The 20,108-nt window shown below is 37.4% G+C and overlaps 2 protein-coding genes across 2 annotated transcripts; both read right to left on the reverse strand.

The window, feature by feature from the left end:
• Window positions 1-1,021: 1,021 nt before the first annotated feature.
• LOC135623712 (probable auxin efflux carrier component 1c) lies at window positions 1,022-3,706 on the reverse strand. Its single transcript, XM_065126967.1, has 6 exons — window positions 2,395-3,706; window positions 2,054-2,327; window positions 1,872-1,957; window positions 1,625-1,782; window positions 1,464-1,540; window positions 1,022-1,378 (listed from the first exon to the last, which is right to left on the reverse strand). The coding sequence occupies exons 1-6, from the start codon at window positions 3,605-3,607 to the stop codon at window positions 1,312-1,314; spliced, it is 1,875 nt and encodes a 624-aa protein (XP_064983039.1). The 5' UTR covers window positions 3,608-3,706; the 3' UTR covers window positions 1,022-1,311.
• Window positions 3,707-15,167: 11,461 nt separating this feature from the next.
• On the reverse strand, window positions 15,168-16,061 carry LOC103999170 (gibberellin-regulated protein 5). Its single transcript, XM_009420837.3, has 3 exons — window positions 15,810-16,061; window positions 15,669-15,699; window positions 15,168-15,579 (listed from the first exon to the last, which is right to left on the reverse strand). The coding sequence occupies exons 1-3, from the start codon at window positions 15,870-15,872 to the stop codon at window positions 15,398-15,400; spliced, it is 276 nt and encodes a 91-aa protein (XP_009419112.2). The 5' UTR covers window positions 15,873-16,061; the 3' UTR covers window positions 15,168-15,397.
• Window positions 16,062-20,108: the final 4,047 nt, after the last annotated feature.

Genomic DNA, 20,108 nt, shown 5'->3' on the forward strand with positions numbered 1-20,108 from the left:
TGGTGACCACATAATGCCCATCTCTGAGTTAGTACAGGATTCACGGTCGGGGCTGCCAATCTCATCACTATCTCCTTGCCGGCGACGTTGTCCTCGCTACGGCCACCACAACATCAACTCTTCTGCATCCCACCTTCTCATTGATGGAGAGCGAAGGAATCTCGCAGTTTACTGGTTTCAGAGAGATAAGCTTCATATCCCCCTCATTACAAACTCCCCCTCACCAGCAATATGGTCCCTCCAATAATACTGTCCTTGCTAGCGACATAGCAATTAACATGATGACACCATACTTCTTTGTACTCCCATGTCAACTCTCCCTCTTCCTTGTTGGCTTCACCATCGACATCAGTCGCCCAAAAAGTTTCTGTTTAATCATATTTTTTGAAAGAGGGACAGACAATCTTATCTTTACGGGTCAAGGAGGTTCTTTTCATCACTTTTCAGGATGGGCAAAAATTTTCTCTCCATCAGAGAAGGGTTGTTCGTCTATATGGGGATGGATGAAGTCGATCCTACCACACACGAAAACAGAAGAGGACATCGAGATCTTCCTCTCGCACTGAATTAGAAGGTACTCCATCAGAAAATGCAGGAAAGAGAGGAGGTCTTCGTTGAAGTGGAGCAAATTTCTTGTGTTCTTTTGTTGCTCATGCTGTCTCTGTCAGAGAGCAAACTCCAAGGGGGAGTGACTGGATATTGATTCCTTGCAAATTACTACTGTTAGATTCGAATTGTGATTGCATGTGCTATAAATGAAAAATGAACAAAGAAATCTTGCTAGTGCTACTAAAATAGTTGTAGCAAGAAGAAAGCTTTGGAGTGTTCAGCGCCTGAAGAACCGGGCAACATCGCGGACGATCGAGAAATGACAGCAGCAGCAGTAGATGGCTGCGTCGGGTGGTTCAGTCTGTCGATGAATATGCCAAAGGGGTCGGTGTCAAACCCCGAACGGGGGAGGGGGCCTTATGGACGGGAAAGAATCAAACATCTCATCCGCATGCCCCACAACACTTTTCACTCGCAAGAGCAACTGAACCATCCATTCTGTCTAATTCTGCGCTACTGTTCACAATGATGTACTGCTACTACATTCACAACCAACAAAAGCATAGCAAAGAGGAAAACAGCAACCACAAGTTCGGGATTGAATGGCACACAGGTTTTACAACAAAATTCTACTTCCCTTTCTGCGGTTTCTGGTTGCTTTCTCTTTTACTTGTGTCCATTTTGTCCGCTGCAGCTTGTCTGCCGGTGTGGTGATGCGGTCATGACTTCCTCCCTCCTGTCTCTTGTGTCATGCTCTTGACATCATATGCCCAGTAGGATGTAATACACCAGTGTGATGGGCAGGGCGATTAGCATTCCAAATATCACTCTGCGGCAAGCGAGCATGAAATTTACCTGAAGGAAAACAACGAAGCAAGGCAACAGAAAAAGAATGCCGGCTGAGATGTACTCACGCTGTGCTAAGGATATCAGGATGCACATTGTACTCCTTGGCAAACACAAAGGGAACGATGCCTTGAGGCAGCGCTGCCTGTCCATGACAAAGAGAAGGAAAGAAGAAAAGACAAGCATTAAAGCGGTGTCGGGTGAGATGGAGGAGGGGTCATAAAAGTACCTGTACAATGGCGATGCGCAAGAGAACACCACGTAGGCCGATGGCTAGGGAAGCCACAGCCATGACAGCCGGGCCTGTTAGGAACCTCACCGCCATGGCGAAAGCTGCTGCCTTGTTCCCACATGCTATGACCCTTGGCTGCAACGCCATGAACAGACCTGAAACCCCACTCCGACATCAATCCAAATCCCGATCAGTAAAATCAAAGAAATAGGTCACGTGAGACAAGATACACATGAATACGGACCAAGGCTGAACATGGCCATTCCAAGGCCAGCATCCGACAGTATGGAGATGGACTGCAATACAATCGCAGGCATCTGAACATTCCATCTGCAGTGCCAGCAGAAGCGAGGTAGCATGAGTTGGAGAATTGTAATACGAATCTTTACTATTGATGTAAGGGTGACACTGTTCCTGTTCGATTACCTGAAGCAGACGAGAGCCCAGATGATGCCGATCAAGCTGGAGTAGGTGTTGGGATTGCGGATCAGCTTCCGCCAAACCATGATCAATATCAGCCTGGTCATGACGCTGGTCGGCGGCATCGCTGTCACTTCTCGTAGCCCTCCTTTCTTGACCTCCTTTACCTTCTCATCTCCCTCATGCTGAGCTGTGCCATCTTTGTCCATGGCTGCCCTGTTGCCAAAGCTGAAATCCTCTCGCCCTACATACTCATCCCTGTTCTCCCTCCGGCCATCCACTGTAAACCAAATCGGCTCCATCGAATTGACCCTTTCCATCGAACCAACTGAAAATAACTACTTTACCTTTGCCGGGAGAAACTGCCACCCTGACATCTTTTATACCGGTAGGATCTGTCGACGGCACACCGTACTCCTTGCTGTTGCCGAACACGTCGGAGACTGGAGATGCGCTTGAGCTCCACAAGAACATGTGGAGGTCCTTCCCCCCTCCGTCCTCCGTCTTCAACAGATGGGGTTGTCCATTGGCTCTTTTAGGCCCGCTCGTCCTTGACGCCGCCTGAACGAACACAGCTGGATTCGGAGCCGGGTAGTTCGGAGATGCTGCGGTAGTAGTAACTGGAAATTGGTTTTGGATCCTAGGCTTGGCACCTGCAGGATTTCCGGCACCGTGCTCCTCCTCGTAGTTGGACGGTCTCGGTGTCGTCGCCGCCCCTGCTCGCACCCCGTAGACGTCGGCCGCCCCGAAATTGGAGCCCCTGCCGGCCACCATGGAGTAGAAGTCGTTGTGGTTGAAGCTGGAACCTCTGGGCGTGGGGTTGCGCGACGACTGCAGCGAGTAGATCTCCGCGTTGGTGAGGTTGGACGGCCGGGGTGTGGCCGCCGAGAAGCCCATCGAGCGCCTGGGGTAGACGTCCGACCGCGATGCGTTCGACCGCCTCACGGTGATGTGCAGCTTGCCGTCCTCCATGACGTGCGCCTCCGTCTCGAGCGCGTCGCGGCCGTCGAGCGAGACGACGTCGGAGTCGACGCTGATGGAGGCGATGGCGCCGGCGGTATCAGGGAACTGCTCGGCGATGAGGAGCTTGGCGGCGCGGTACTCGAAGAGGAATAGCATGAGAGTGTACCAGATGATGCACTGGAGGACGACGATCTGGACCATGAGACTGTGGGAGACCTCTCCATACATGCCCCGAAGGAGGGGGATGCCCATCACCAGGGTGTTGGGGAGGGTCCCGAGGGCGAAGGTGGTGATGGTCCAGTCGAGGCGGCCGCGGCGGCTGAGGACGCCCCAGGCTGCGAGCCCGGCCAGCACGATCAGCTTCTGCAGGGTGTCGGCGGCGATGAACCGGAGGTTCATGGTGTAGGGGTCATTCCCAGAGATGAAGTGGAAAGAGAGGAGCGGCACGGCGAAGAGAGCCACGAAGCGGTTGATGCCGGAGCACTGGGTCGGCGTGAAGACCTTCCACCACTTCACGGAGCCGTAAGCCAAGATCATGGCTACGTACAGCGGCACCACCGCCGTCATCACATTGTAGAAATCCCCCGCCGTGATCATCTTCTTCTTCCTCCTCCTCCTCTTCCTACTCCCGCAAGTGCGTCTTAATAGCTGCGTTGGACTGACGACCTCCTCCTCTTCTCTAGGCTAAAATAAATTGACACCTCTTAGGCCTTTGAGCATCTTGCAAATAAGCCCCCCTTCTACTAGAAGCTTTAAGTCCATAATATTTCACTATTTATTCTATGATTCTTAGTATCATATATATTATTTTGTCCTCATCAGCATCAAATAATGTCTATCAAAATAATATAGAGAATTTTATCAAATGGTATTTATTGACAATATCAAAAGTTACAAAAAATACTAAGTGATATCAGAAAGTCAACGAATATCCATTCATGGGTGTGTACAACAGTATTAAATAGTAAAAGACATGATGATATTTATTGCAGCATTCCTACTATAGGATACTGTTTGTCCCCATCAGTCTTATTAACTAATGGATGTGAAATACAACAAAACAATAGAGGTGATATATATATATTAATTTCTCAGAGTTGGAGGGATATCCTTGCGATCATAGCTTGGTTAGTGGCATGATTGAATGTTTTCCTTAGCTAAAGATTATGAATGAACTCAGATTCTTATTGTTCATCGTCTTCTTCTTTTTCTATGTAATCGACAAGTCAGTAAACATATGTGGTTGGAGACGAGCGAAGAAAAAGGTGTTTGACTCTCCGTAGATGATGTTTCTTGGGGACAAATTGTATATTCTCACGCTGGGCTTCGCCTGTCACGATCATCTCCCAAAACCTTCGCTGCATTCCATTCTTTTCTGCTATCGCAGTTTACGAGAGGACAGTATGTGCCAGAGCATACTGTAAAATAAGTCATTAATTATTATTATCTTTTATAATTAGTTATCTTTAGTATCTCGATATTTATTATTTCAAAAATTATATTAAGATCTTTACGAAAAAATAAAATATTGAATTTTTTTTTTTTTTATATCATCGACTATGCTGATAAAAATATCATAATACTAAATCGAAAAGAGATAAAGTCAACATATGTTCATTAGTAAATTCTATGATATTTTTATCAATCGAGTCGATGACGTAAATAGAAACGAAGTTAAATGTCTTACTTTCGAGATCCTCATATAACTTTTGAAAGTATAGGGATTGAGGTAACTAATTACAAGAGATAATATATAATTAACCTTTAATTTTATTATGAAAACTCAATAACGATTAGAGAAGAGTCGGGCCTAATATTATCGAAAAAAAAATGAAAAAGTAAACTAGGATGACTGGATCATCTCCCAAAACCTCCGCTGCATTTCATTCTTTTTTTCTGCTATCGTTTGTGCAGTTTCCGAGAGGAGTACTCGAGCACACTGTAAAATATGATTATCTTCTGTAAATCTTTATATTTTTAAAAATTATATTAATTTTTTCTATAAAAATAAAATATTTAATTTTTTTTTATATCACCGATTGAGACAAATTCAGTACGTGTTTAGTGGTAAATCTTATAATATTTTCATCAGTAGAATCGATGATATGAGAAAAAATGAAGTTAAATATTTTACTTTAATAAATATAAAGATCCTAATATAACTTTTAAAAGTATAAGAATTACGAAAGATAACTAATCACAAAAAATAATCTATAATTAACTCGATAACGATCAGATAAGAGTCGTCTACTATTATCGAAAAAGAAAATAAAGAAGTAAACCAGGATGACATGGATCATATTGACAAAGTTTTTTTATTTCTGAAGTAAGTATAATTATATATTTTTTTTTTATTTCACTTTCAAGATTTCTATGTTTTCTTTTAAATAAAATGGATATTTTTTTAAAAGGAATGCAAACATGAAAATGTATAATGGTAACTCCATCATTAGCTACTTCGTTTTTATTTATTAGTTTCGTACCTGTACTAAATATTAACTTTACCGCATTTATAACTTGATGTGTCCTCTAGCCTAGTAAACAAAGAATTATTTCTGTGGAAATATTTAAATGGATATAAGTGTCATGAACTTACAGAAAGAATGAGGTTACCATCATCTTGGAGTTTGATGCGATCGGATTCATAATTGAGGTTACCATCACCTTGGAGTTTGATGTGATGGGAATCATAATTGTTCTGAAGCTACAATCTCCCAGTGTGGAATAGTGTTGTTGGTGTCTTGGCAAAGAAAAGAAATATCGAGTGCTGACAGAGCTTCTTGTGATGGTTCAAATTCTAGTGGTATAGTTTTCTTGGTAGAGATGACTTGGTAGTGTTAGCAGTCATCATGGTTTGATGCTATCTATCTAATATGGTTTTCTGAATGTTCATATTTGAGACAGATAGCAAAGATTGATCATTGACATATTAGCAGGCAATATTGAATTCCTTGACATTTCTCGGAATATACTGCCATTTGCTCGGCTCCTCCCAATCTGTCAGTATCATTCATGTCCAATTGGCTTCAAGTTTTTGCATCCATCTTTCATTACTGCCGATGCTATGAGCACTGTTTATATCCGCTCAGCGTATCAACAGCAGCTTTTCGATTTCCTTTCAGGATAAAAAATCTCTGATTTTATGGCAAGCTCTCATCAATACAACAATTAGAAGAATCAAAACTCTCGTTCGTATAAGATCAATTCGATTTTATTGGATCTCAAAATACAATGATTCTAACTTCGTACAAGTCTCTTAGCGGCCCTCATCTTTTCGAATGTTCATGAGACTCGATAACGTCCAACGTTAGTAATTGTTTGTTCGTAACGTTAAATGGGATAGAATAATGAATTTAATTATGATTTATTTTTTAACTTGATAATTGACATGAATAATTTTACACTTAGATCAGAAATAATAAAAGTCAATTGAATTAGGCTCGATTAATTGGCTCTTAGTGAACAAAAATAGTCCATCTTATAGATTTTAAAATGTCATTGCGATGAGTAAAAACCTGTTTTTTTTTTTTTTTTGTATTTATAGTAGATATTGGATGGGAACAATGTTAACAAAAATAGTATCTAAAAGCAAATAAGATCTAAAAAATTAAATTATAAGTTCAAATCTCAATGATTATGCATATTAAACCACAGTTACTATGTCAATTATTTGGACCCAATTACCCTCTCGATTAACCCCAAAAAAAAAAAAACACACATAAATTGTTGGTCAAATAATCAAGATTTTGTTAACATGATGATATAACAGATAATGACGGATTAGAAAGTGAATCCTTCGTAGGCTGCCTAATAATTTCAACATCCAAAATAGACTCCCTACACAAACTTCATTCATCAAATACAATACTATTGCAAGGTTTAAAAGGACTTGATGGATATAATAATACTGATTATTTCTCATTTTGATATAGGATTAAACTTGTGATCTTACCATCTCTCAAAGGGTTTGATATGGAATCAAGTCATTTAACATTATGATATACCTCTATGGATAATTCTTTTCTATTTGAATTCCTCGACCTTAAGTCATTCATCGTAATCATATTACTTAACTTAATGAACATAAATTATTGATCGAAAATATTTAAATTAACTTGCATGATGCATAGAAGAATAAAGATGAAAAATGTTTGCAGCATAAAAAACAGGCCATCATGTTAAAGCAAATTGATGGTTGCTAGTCCTTCTCTTTACCAATTATAAGCATGCACTTTGAATAATTCAGAGGAATAAATTCTGTGATAATAATGAATCATTATAGCACCAAAGACTTCCTTGTCAAAAATGTCTTCATTCTTACATGGACTTGCCAATTGATCTTTGCAGCTGTAGTTTGCTTTTCATGACAAGGAATAAAGTATCCAAGTGCTCTTGCCACCCAACCCACCACTAGTTTGATATGACTTGACAAAGGGGAATCGAAAGCAATTAAGAGATAAGGTAGAGTATCCAAACACCTCATTAATCGACTAATTATGGGATTCAAAGTCGAAGCAAATAGAATTGATGATAATAATGCCAAGTATTGGAGGATATTAAGAGAATTTGGATTTTATTGTTTTAGTATAATTAGAAAACCTATTAAATTTTATTAAGATGTTACCTTATATATATAATCTAGCACTTTGTAATTTATGCGTTATAGATGAACAAAATTTTAGATTTATTAGTGCATATTATATTAGATCTTTTGTATTACTTTTTTCTATGGAATCTTCTTAGAATTGATAAATATTTTAAGTTTTTTAAAAAACAAAGAAAAGAAAGAGTTATGTTTTGATGGAGAGAGCAATATGTGAGAAATACTTAGAGAAGTTATCCTCTATGGTTTCTAAAAAAAAATAAGGGAAAAAATAATTTTTTAAAATTTATATGAAAAAAAATATACAAGAAGATTTGTACTTAGTGAAGATAACTCAATAGTCTCGTAAATAATCTCATATGATAAAGAATTTAGATTTATCCATAGATACAAATAGAGAGTTATCGAATCATATTAATCTTGTATTGATCTTTTTGATATATTTTTTAGTATTAATCTTTGTGATTTTTTATGGAAGTCATCTATCCCTCTCAATTAACTTAAAAGATTGGCCAAAAGTAAATTTGATTATGATAAACCATCTATGAAGTAAAGTGATACAACTACTAAGATTTCTAGAAATTAATGAATTTTCTTGAATGTTTTAGTGTTTCTTTATTTCTATAGGTTTAATGGAAGGGATTATTAGATGCGGGAAATTAAGATGAAGGCTTTATTAATATTATAAAATTAAAAAAAAAAATCTAGGTTTGAAGAGCTTCAAAGAGGTAATAGATAATCCATAATTTGAGAGAATCACTGAACTAGTTGTTAACATTAATAAATGAAATATTTCTTTAGTAGACCCGTAGATCTATGTGTGTAGGACTACAAGATAATTTTAATTCACTTTAGAGGATATTTATGAAAAAAAATATTTTATCATGTAACACCAGATGAACATGAAGCTAACTCACTATAAACATAATAAAAAAATATGAAAAAAAATAAAGATACATCTAGTAGAGAAATTATTTTTAGGTGAAATTTAGCTTGCATTGATCGAGATAATGAATCCAAGATTCAGTCAATAGTATCACTCATGAGAAAAATGACTTGACTCAATCTCTTTCAAAGAACCAAGTAGAAAGACAAAATTAAAAAAAAAAAACTTATGAAAAGAAGAAAATTAAGGAGTAGGAAGTGTGTTGATCTTTATATGAATACATTAGGGTTGTATAGGACACTATCTTTAATGCTTAGGAGCATGTTCCATTCATGATAATAGTTACTCTAAATTCTAAGTTTTTTCTAAAAATATTTTCAACATCAGCAAAGTCTGAGTTATAAAGTTGAGGCTCAATCAAGCATACCTAATTTTTTGATATTTTTTGTTGATTTTGTTGGTGTTTTACTTCATGTATAAAAAGAATAAGATGAATGAAAATTGATCATGGTAATAATATTGATAATGGTAATGTTATTAGTTGGTGTATTACTTTGATAATTAAAGTGATAACGGTGGTGATAATGATATTTGTAATAGTAGTAATAATAATTATAATGGTATTAGCAATAGTAATAGTAATGATAATAATAATAATAGTATACTAATGATATTGACAATAATAATGATAACTGATAGAGAAAATATCGATGATGTCTCAATCTGCTCGATATTGTTTGGGTCCACATATGCAAAATATGTGAAATGACTGATGGGATGGCAAGGGTTGAGATGATCTATACGATGAAATAAAGTTTTGATTTGATTTCTTCAATGAAGTCTTAACGAGGATAGAGTAAATTTAGTAAAAAAATAATTGATAACAATTATCATGCCTAAGGTAGTTTTTTATAATGGATTAATAAAGAAAAATATTCCATAGGAGATTCAAAATACTCCTCAATTGTTATTTTGGATCTTTATCCACATGACATAGTTATTAACTAAGGTTTGCCCCCTCATTACTAATTGTACTGCCACAACCATGTGTTGAATCGCTATTAGTAAAAAATATTTCTTCTATCAATTACGATAATGATAATGATAATGATATATATATTGATATTATTATTTATATTGATAAAATAATGATAACATAAATGAGATTGATATTGATAATAATATATATTTTTTGGATCCACCTTTGCAAAGCCCAATTAGAGTAGTTAATTCATAGTTTTGGGGTCATTCCTTAACAATATATCAAAAGTGGATTATTCCTAGTGAGCACTTTGTTAGCTTTGACTAATTATTAATGATATTGATATATGTCTCAATTTTTTTGAACTTTATATTTATATTATAATTTTATTTTATATCATAAATTTGGTTTGACATAATTGGTTGGACTAGAGAAAAATAAAAGATGGGTAATATTAAAATTTTGAATTTTTTTCTCTATATAAAAGCAAATGTTAAATGAGGTTCTTCGTGAAAAAAGTGAAAACCATGAATCTAATACCTCAGTTATGTCTATAAAATTAGAAAATATATTTTAAATAAAATTACTGGGTTCTTTTTTTTTCCTTTTTTTTTGTGAGGAGGGATGGATGAAAAATAAAATGATACTTCAACGTGGCTCTCTTCTTCGATCAAAGTAAGTCAATCGATCCCATCCAATTGACTCTGATATCAAGGGGATTTCAAATTATTGTTCTATGGCCACCTAGTAAATTTTCTTTTAAGTTATCCTTTTTATTTTCTAAATTTTAATGAAAATAATTTTTGTTACTATTTTTCCAAAAACATTGGTATTTTTTTCGAAACACAATTGCCCAATCACTTTAATTAATATTTGATATTGGAGTGTTGGATGCACATGCTTATCACATTAATTTGGAACTGGTTTAAGAAATTTAGAAACTCTCATTTTGTGCTAAATCTCTAATAGCTAGTTAAAATGATTATTTTTTCTTAACTAGTATGATGATAAAGTCTAATTGTTAGTACAATAGATGTCAACCATCCATTTATAATTTTCTATTAGAAAAATAGTTATTACCCACTTAATTTAATAATGAAATTCTTAAAAAATAAACTTTACACTACCTTATCTAACTTCAATCACCTACAAGTCCAATTAAATCTCTCCTACTCCATGTACTTCCATCCAACCATAAGGAAAAAATCTTGACAAACTAAAATTAATTGATGGTTATCATTGTATCTAAAATGCAAAGCCCCTAATGAAATATGATCTATTGATTTATATTTTTAATGCTCTCCATGATGTTATGTTATGTGTGACTTATAAACCAGAAGAAACTTAACATGTAAAACTTAAAACTATTGATGATGATATTCTCTAATGTGTGACCTAGATTAGATTTATCCCAAAGTGTCATATAATTGATTATGTGATTTTATTCAATTAATTAAAATATATTATAGATATGATTAAATTTTGATTATGATTATAATAATAAAAAAACTCAATTATAGTAGAATTTCCTAGGAGATGACCTTAATAGAATAGACTTTCTTAGGATATGAACTCCTAGGGATGAATCATCAAAAAATAAGATTATAGATCTATTCTCAATCTCTCTTAGTCTTTATTCTATCGCTCATAGTAATCCTATAAAGGATAGAAAGCGAGAACAAAACGAGTCTAATTCTCCTTGTAGATCGATATCATTATAGCTTTTGAATCCGACGATGGTCTGTTTGTATATCAAATAAACATTTTTGAATAGCATCGAAAGGTATACAATCTTGATCTTGATATATCGTTATTTAATTTTGATTCCGACATTAAAGTTTTTCATATAATAGTAGCATAATTATAATTTTTATTCTTACAATTGGTATTAGAACTAAGTTATTTTGAAATCAAATACCTTAGATCGTAAAAGTATATCAGATCTATTTTATATTTAGATATATTTATTAGCATCCTTCGCTTGCGAAAAGATATTATTTGATTTTGATTGCACAATACTTGAATAATCCATTTGTATTATTGATATAATCGTTTATCACATCTACCTTAATCGCTTGCTTACGAATGAAGCCGGTTTGCCCCCGTAGAGGTTCTATGAATGATAAAAGGATAAGGGGTCATATGAAAGGATGTGCAGTACTGCCATCAATAGACTATTGTGATGTTGTTATGGATAGTAGCACGAGCATCGAACATTAATGGTGCAAGATAACCACAAGATTGTTGGTCTAGGCCAATGATCGTAGAAGGTCGAGTAGTGCGATGATGACCTCTGTTAGTTGTCATCCTAGTCATGGGCAACAATTGTGCAGATGGCAACATTGTTGCATGCAACAATGGTTGCCTATGTGTAGTATACTAGGTAACGTTGCGATGGCCTGCCTTGGTTGTCGGTGATGCACACGTAGTAGTGTCGCTACGTGCACAACAAGGCAACAACACTATTGCTTTCCATCGATGACAACACAATAGATGTGCTGCGATTCATAGAGGTTATGGTTGCATTGTTGGTAGTGGTCAACATCAATGGGACGCTAGAGGCCACGGTTCCTAGCAACTGCACAACAATTGTAAGGGTCACTAATTAATCGTGGACATTAAGCGATGTGAGAATAATTATGCATGGGTGCGATGGAATATCGAGACGATCACTAGTCGACTATGGAGGCAGTTTGAGTTGATGATATTATCACAGAAGATCATCATACACTCCTAACACCTTTATCAACGGATTGTTCATCGCTTTTATTTGCTTGTACATATGTTTGACAATGTATTTTTGCCTTATTTTTGTATGTTTGTACTTAAAAACTATGAGCAAGAATAGTTTGAAAGGCGGTATAGTGAACGCTCACTAGAATGGGCAAAACTACCCTAGAATGACCTAATTTTCTTATGTTATAGCATATTTTCTATAGGTTACATTGCAGAGTAAAACATCAACTATCTCAGCATCCCAAAAATGCCGAGTGGCATAGGGCTAGATAAGGGGTTTAGGATAGTATTGAGTATTGATTAAATTCACATGTTCATAGATTAAGCCTATAGGAATTTGTCAACGCACCCGACACCATGTCATGAATGGTCATGCGCACCTATAATATCTTTATTCAATAAATAGTTCATCGCTTTTGCATGCTTGTATAGATGCTTGGTAGTACATATTTTACCTTGGTTTTTTATGTTTTTGCTTGAAAAATATAAGCAAGAATAGTTCGCAGCGATGTAGAGCGATCGCTCACCACGCCGATCAAAACTGCCCTAAAATGGCTTTATTTTCATATGTCATGGCCTATTTTCTATAGATCACAACGTGGTATGAAACATTAGCCATCTCAGACCCTTGAAACCCCCCGAATAGCACAAGAGTGGATGGGGCTTTGGGGAAGTGTTGTGCATTGATCAGTTTACACAAGTTCACATGTTAAGATGATGGGAACTTGCTATTTCTCCTGACACCCGATAAGCAGTATTTATGGACTTGCAACTATTTGTTTTGCCTTTTAAAGTCTTTGTTTTCTCATTTCTCTTTTTTTTCTTTTGCACACCAAGTGTTTGCTTAATTTCTTGTAAAGTTACTATCTTCGCAATACATCGGGACTTATCTATTGCTCATTTTTTAACTAATCAACTTGCTCTTTTTACAAGTTCTCCAAGATCTAAACACGGCTGCAAATTGGCTGACCCTTTATAGTTGTAAAATACAAGGGCAATTCATGACTTAGGCAATCCCAACTAAGTCCGAAAAGTTAGCGCAAGGGTGTTTCACAACTCCAGCTAAGTCCGTGACCTTGTCGAAAGTGTGCTTTACGACTTAGGTAATTTTAGCTAAGTCTGTAACATTGTGGTATCAGATCGGACAAGTAATTCGAGCAAATAGTAAATAAGTTTTACAATCTTATCATGGATACACATCATGGCAAATCAAACAAAATAGGGCAAGCCGAACCATTGCCCCAAGCAACCATAAGTGGGCTGCAAGTGCAAACTCACTCTCATGTTATTGGAGCCACTTAGGAGGAGCGCAATAGCAAACAAAATGAGCGAGAAGTTGGCTATTCTCTGCGAACGGAGGAGACACAATTTGGAGCATCAACTGGAAAAGGAAGCCATAAGGAGAGACTCATAGCAGTGGAAACCCACCTTAATATTCTTGAAACGAGTTTAGAGGAACTCTTCTAAGGCCAATGAAGGCTTCTTATGATAAAGAGCTCATAAAAAGAAGCTAAATCTTAGATCGATAAGATTGAGTCTCTAATCAATCGATTGACGAAAGACACCAAATACTCTATGCAATATCTGCATAAAGTCATGGTGGAATTCACGTCTAAAGTGACATTGCTCACAAGGGCTCCTAATATGGGAGGAAGCAACACCCGTGTTACAACATCATAAAACTTGAGGGCACCCAAGCCATATTACTATGAGGGTGCTAGGGATACTAAAGTGCTCAAGAATTTCTTGTTTGATATAGAATAATATTTCTGAGCTAAGAGGCCCGATTTTAAAGAAACTAAAGTTTCGATAATAACCATATATTTAAATAAGGATGTAAAACTTTGGTAGCCAACTAGTTGTGAGGAGATCCAACAAGGTTGATGCCGAGTAGACATATGGGAGGACTTGAAGTGGGAGTTGAGAACTCAGTTCCTAACACAGAATTCATTGCAAGAAAGAAGCTGAGGATTATATTATACTATGTATTTTTTTGTACTAACGCTATACATACATGACATGTCTAAGAAGGATAAGCTATTCAGCTTCCTCAATGGCCTAAAGTCGTGGGTGCAACAATAACTATATCGAAGGAATGTCATCAATGTGATTGGGGCAATTGCGATCGCAAAAAGACTCGCTGACTTTATTTTCTTGAAGGACTTTGGGATAATTGTATAATTCCTTATGAGATATCTTAATAGAAGGGACTTTCCTAATTACCCTTCTAGATTATTTGCTTTCATCTATAAAATGATAGGACCTCCTAGGGATGAATCATTAGAAATTATGATTATAGATCTATTTTGAATCTCTCGTGGTCCCTATTTTATCGCTCATTGTGATCGTAAGAATGATAGTAAAAAAAAAAAAAAAGAATGTGAATCTAGTTCTCATTGTAGATCGATATTATTATAGCCTTCGGATTCGACAATAATATGTTTGTACATTTTATGAATGACATTAAAAGATATATAATCTTGATTTTAATATATCATTATTTAATTATAATTTTATTATTAAAAAATTTATATAATTATAATTTGTATGCTTATATTAGAATCTTACACCTTCTCTTCAATGTTTACTTCATCTTACCCATGTTTACTAGTGCTGAATTAGAGATGACATGATAAAAGTAATGTTGGTACAAGTATGATACGATGGCATTGTTATTATTTATATTGAAAAATGTTCCAGCTTTTAACCTAATTGTTCTGGGAAAGAGTAGCTACTACACCTAAGCTAGATAAATTATTAGGTCGGTTTTATGACAGAAGGAATACATGTGGCATAATACAACACACTTTCTCCTAGAGAGAGAGAGAGAGAGAGAGAGAGAGAGAAAAAAGTTTTGGGATAAAACTGTATTTAAGATTAATTGTTCTTTAACAGGATATTATTATTAAAAAATACATTAAGAAAATCTAGTGTCATGAAATGAGTGACATGTTTTTGAAATTGCTGAATTCTTCTCAAACCAGTGGTGGAGTTGAAGTTTATTTAGCTCATATCAACTTTGCCAAATATTGGCAATGATAGTAGAGGGGATTCACTTATATTCTGAATCTCTCCTCTTTAGCAAATTAAAAACACAGATGGAATGACTGGCAAATCATAGTGAGAAAAAAGGAAGTGGTTGGTTTGGCTTCCTTAATCTTGCGTCCCAACTATTCAAAACTAGGGACACTTGGGGCCACCTTCCTTCGTCTTCCAGTTGTTGTAGCACGGGCACGCCTCCTTGTTGCCGTAGGTGCCAGACGGCACGCACAGGCACGTGGCGCAGCACTTCTTGCAGAAGAACAAGCATGGCTTCTTGTGCGACGTCGCCGAGCACCGGAACTCGCACTTGTTATTGCATTCTGCAATGACCACCCACAGGTTGTAACACCTCCGGCCACAGGACCACACCAACACAAACACAATGGATGAGTTCAGAACGTAGCAGTACCTGAAGGCTTTAGAGAACCACTTCTGACACTCTAGAGGGCCGAAAGAGAAACACAAAGACACTACTACTGTCAGTGTACAACACCAGCAATATTGCGTGATTACTGAGAAGTGCATGCAGATGAGAGTTTGATCAACGCACCTCGGTGAAAGAGACTGTGAGGAGGAGCACCAGAAGCAAAGTGCAGGGAAGCCGTGCTGCCATTGCAACGAGAAGAGGAAGGTGATGAGAAGCCGAGAGTGTGGAGTGCGCTTGTGGAATCTGCGAGGCTTCCACCTAAATAGAGCCAAGGAGACTGTTATACCTCTGTGGTACTGGATGGACTTGCATGTGAGTGGTAGACAGATCAGTCGATAAGAAACAAAGTGGACACTTCCTTCTCAAGTATAGATTACTTCACCAACATGGACTTAAGATGCTCGATGTATTGCTAGACTTTATAAGCAATCACACTGGTCCTTAACTTTTCTACAAGAAACAGACGATGCGTGCCAGACGAGCGGCGACTAATCCGGCAGAAGCAAGCATTGGGACATGTGGTGACGAGGGTGGAGATGCCGGTGGGGTGGAGACTACAACCATGTGAGGGCTGGTTTCCGCCATTTGCTCCACCACATGGCCACCTTAACGTGGAATACTGGGCCCGAGAGACGACTTCCGAGTTCTTGATTTGAAGGGCTCTGCGAGCACGCTTTTCGATGCACATGGGTTGTCTTTTACCAACTGTTTCTGTTGACGGTCAAAATAAATATTAACTTGTTCGGGTGGTCGCCAGCGTAATTGGGTGTGGATGCGTACAAAATTACGCGTCTCGATGGAGTGTTTTTTATTGGACTTGTGATGGTTCCTTAAGTCAAAGGAGGAGAGACTGTCGGTCTTCTTGATCCGTGGATTTGTCGACGCTATCTAGCAGTAGATTCGCCAAATTTATCTGTCCTCAACCATAACTTAAATACTTTTCCCCCTCTCTCTCCGTCTCTCTTTCCCAATTCTAAGTTTTCACACGTAGTATTATTTTTTTATTTTATTCTCAAAAAACATACTCATACGACGGGAGTCCAGGATGATAGTAAAAAGATAGGAGTCATACCACTTATGCTCTCCTATTATCATCGGTGCTCGCTCTATCCCCCTCCTTTCCATCATCCATCCTCGGAGAAAGGATGATGTCGGTAATGATAAGGAAAGTAATCGATGTATTTTATGATATTTAAAAAGAGGTGCAAATCTCTCCTGAAAATATGATGTACATTTTAAATCATCTTCTCTAATATATCTGTTTTTAAAATATATTTTAACTATTTTTTTTATTTTTTTTATCGATTACATTAGTTTAGTATCGATGTATAAGACACATTTATAAGATGAAAGATTTAAAACCTCATCAAAATATCTTGAATATACTAAAGTTTGATAAAAATTTTATCACCTCAAGTTGGTAGATGCAATGGATATCAACTAGATTTATGTCTATGATTATTTAATGATTATTTAATTTAACTCAAACAGTTGATAAATTAATTATATTTTTGAATAAAGCCCTTCTTATCAAATAGACTCCATCAAGTCTTAACTCAAATCTTTTATAGTTAATAGGTCCAATTTTAAATTTAAGGGAAAATAATTCTCAGATTTGACTAGATACACTGATACACACACTAAGCAACCAAGTATTAGTGTTTAACCAATCTATAAACTTATGACATCAATCTTATATGTTGTGGTCCAATGTGAATTGCATATCAAAGTCCATTTAATATCATTCATACATGAACTAACATATCTGTGACATAATTAATAGAAAGGATTATTCGTATGGATAAGGATGAGCCATGTTTCAAGATGAGGATGAGTAATATTATTTTCAACTCAATTCAAACTAATTTTCTAAAATTATATCGTGAGCTCAATCCATTTGGCTAGATTATCAATATTTGAAAGCGATCGATGCGTGTCCCCGTAAGTTTACGATAAATTATTCGTTTTAAATATGTCCATATATTTTTATTTTTTTAAAGCTTGTGAGTCTCAAAAATGTATTATTAAAGATAAGGATGAGCCAACATGTCCTTGATTCCCTTATTCATTGAGATTAAATATCCTTATCAACAGTAATTTACAATCCATCTCCATCAGTCTTGAAGACTGGTATTACCTCTCAGTTGAGTGTGCAAAAGTGGAGAATGGATTGAATGGCCATGGTTGAATACCCCCTTTCCATAACAGATGGAGACAGGAGATACAAGTATCGGTTTCTTTCACCATCCTCGGATCTCTGTTAGCTTGGTTAATCTTAGGCAAACACATGAGATTTGGAGCTTGTTTCAAGTGGTTTCCATACACATATCAAGTGATAGATCTTCTATTGGCCTATTACAACGTGAAATCTACTGTCATCATCAATCTTTGCATGGAGTGGACTGCTCATGATACAGATATGGATCAGTTTTGGTCATGGAGGCTTCTGAGTTATGCTGCCATCGTTGCTGATGTCCACCTCCTTGATCTCCAAGATCTCGACTCGTCGATTGGTCTTCTTCCTCAACCTGATGGCGATGTCCTGCGGGACGAACACCCCGCACACGCTCACCATGCACTGCTTCTGCTCTATCCAATGACTCTCCAGTCCTTGAAACCCAGAGACAGAAGCAGCAGGAGGTCACCACAGAGAACAAAATGTTAGAATATATGGTCCTTTTATAATTAAATAAGATATATAATAGAATAACTAATTGGGTTCCGTTAAGATTTTTAAGCCAATAGACTGAATCCCTATAAAAACCTACAAAAGGACAGGATCTCTCCCTCTGCTCTCGCCTATAAAAGTACAGGATCTCTAGGGATTGAGGATGTGTGTGTTATAGCGTCATAACGTTGACACATATAGACGTCTCCGTTGAGGTTATTCTCCTCGACTCTCTCCCCAAAACTCTCTCCCCAAAATCTATCAATCTGTTATTCTCCTCGACTTTCTCCCCAAAATCCATCAATCTAATCTGTGTGGGTGTGAAAGTATAGGAAGAGAGGAGAAAGGGTCTACACTCTCCGATTACGCAGCGCGATCATCGGGTCTACACTCTCCGATTACGCAGCACGATCGGTGATCGGTTTAAAGACGAAGGACGGAGCCTGCAGCAATCTTGGATCACGGTGCTTAACAGATCAAACAAGATATTTAAACAGATGGCATCAAAAGGTACGCATCGTATAATTAGATCTCCGATTACGCAGCGTGATCACCGGGTCTACACTCTCCGATTACGCAGCGCGATCGGTGATCGGTTTAAAGACGGAGGACAGAGCCTGCAGCAATCTTGGATCACGGTGCTTAGCAGATCAAACAAGATCTTTGAACAGATGACATCAAAAGGTACGCATCATATAATGCATTGATTTCAATCCTGACATTTAGGTTATTTCCGCATTATTGATATAGCATAATTACAGATGCTATCACAGAAGTCAAGCTGTAAGTTATGGGTAGATAAAACCTTGCGTTTGGAGAAGGATTCTGTTGATCTTTCGATAGCATCCGTTGCAGTCGATGTTTATTCTCATGGTCATGCAGCAGAACTGAAATATCAGAGAAGAGGCACTAAGCTGCGTGACCCGTAATAATGAATCATGGGATTAAAAGCTCCAACTTGCCTTGTGTGACATGAAGAACAGATGTATGGCAGAGAGCGGGTTGGATGTCTGAAAAGGAAGCAAGCAAGCAAGCTGAAGAAGGGATCGATTTTAGGGTGCGAAGGAATACGAAGAGAAAGGTGGTGGGGTTCTTTTTCCTCTGCTTATCCATGGGGTCATCCTTTCTGAGTCGGGTGCGATAGAATTGGATTCCAGTTGGAAGTCAGGAGACTTGGGTTGCCTTGTTCTTGGGGTTGCCCCCCTAACTCGCCTCTTCTGTCTTGGCCGAGAGGCCAAGCACCGCAGGGACGTCTCCCGCTGGCTCCTAAACCCAAGTTCCACAGTGATGCGTGTGGGATCCACGTGCGGGAACCAATGGGAGAAAGGCATTTCATGTTTGCTGCCTCGGTCGAGAAACAGAAGTGACACGCCATCGGATGCGAGTGCTCGAGGAGACGGAAATTGTTGAGGTGGGTGGGTAGAGTTGGTTCTTCTAGAGATGGGAGGAACAGATTCTAAACCATTGCTGCTTGCTTGCCATGTACAGCTCTGCTAATCCGCATGAAGAAGAATAAGGATAAAGGGCTTCAATCATTGCTATTAACATACATGATCGGTGTGTTGTGGCCTAGAAGATACAGAACAACTTTACTAAATCATATTGGTCTTAATTGGCTCAAGAAATTAAGTTCAAGTCGATCACATCCATTTGAAACCAAGCATCTAATTGTTGTCACTTCTGTTGGAAACTTGTACGCTTGTACGCCGGACATGGTGACAGCAACAAAAACATGCATCCCTCTGTGAAGGGGT

The sequence above is a fragment of the Musa acuminata genome, chromosome BXJ2-9, assembly GCF_036884655.1.
Source record: "Musa acuminata AAA Group cultivar baxijiao chromosome BXJ2-9, Cavendish_Baxijiao_AAA, whole genome shotgun sequence".
NCBI lineage: Eukaryota > Viridiplantae > Streptophyta > Magnoliopsida > Zingiberales > Musaceae > Musa > Musa acuminata.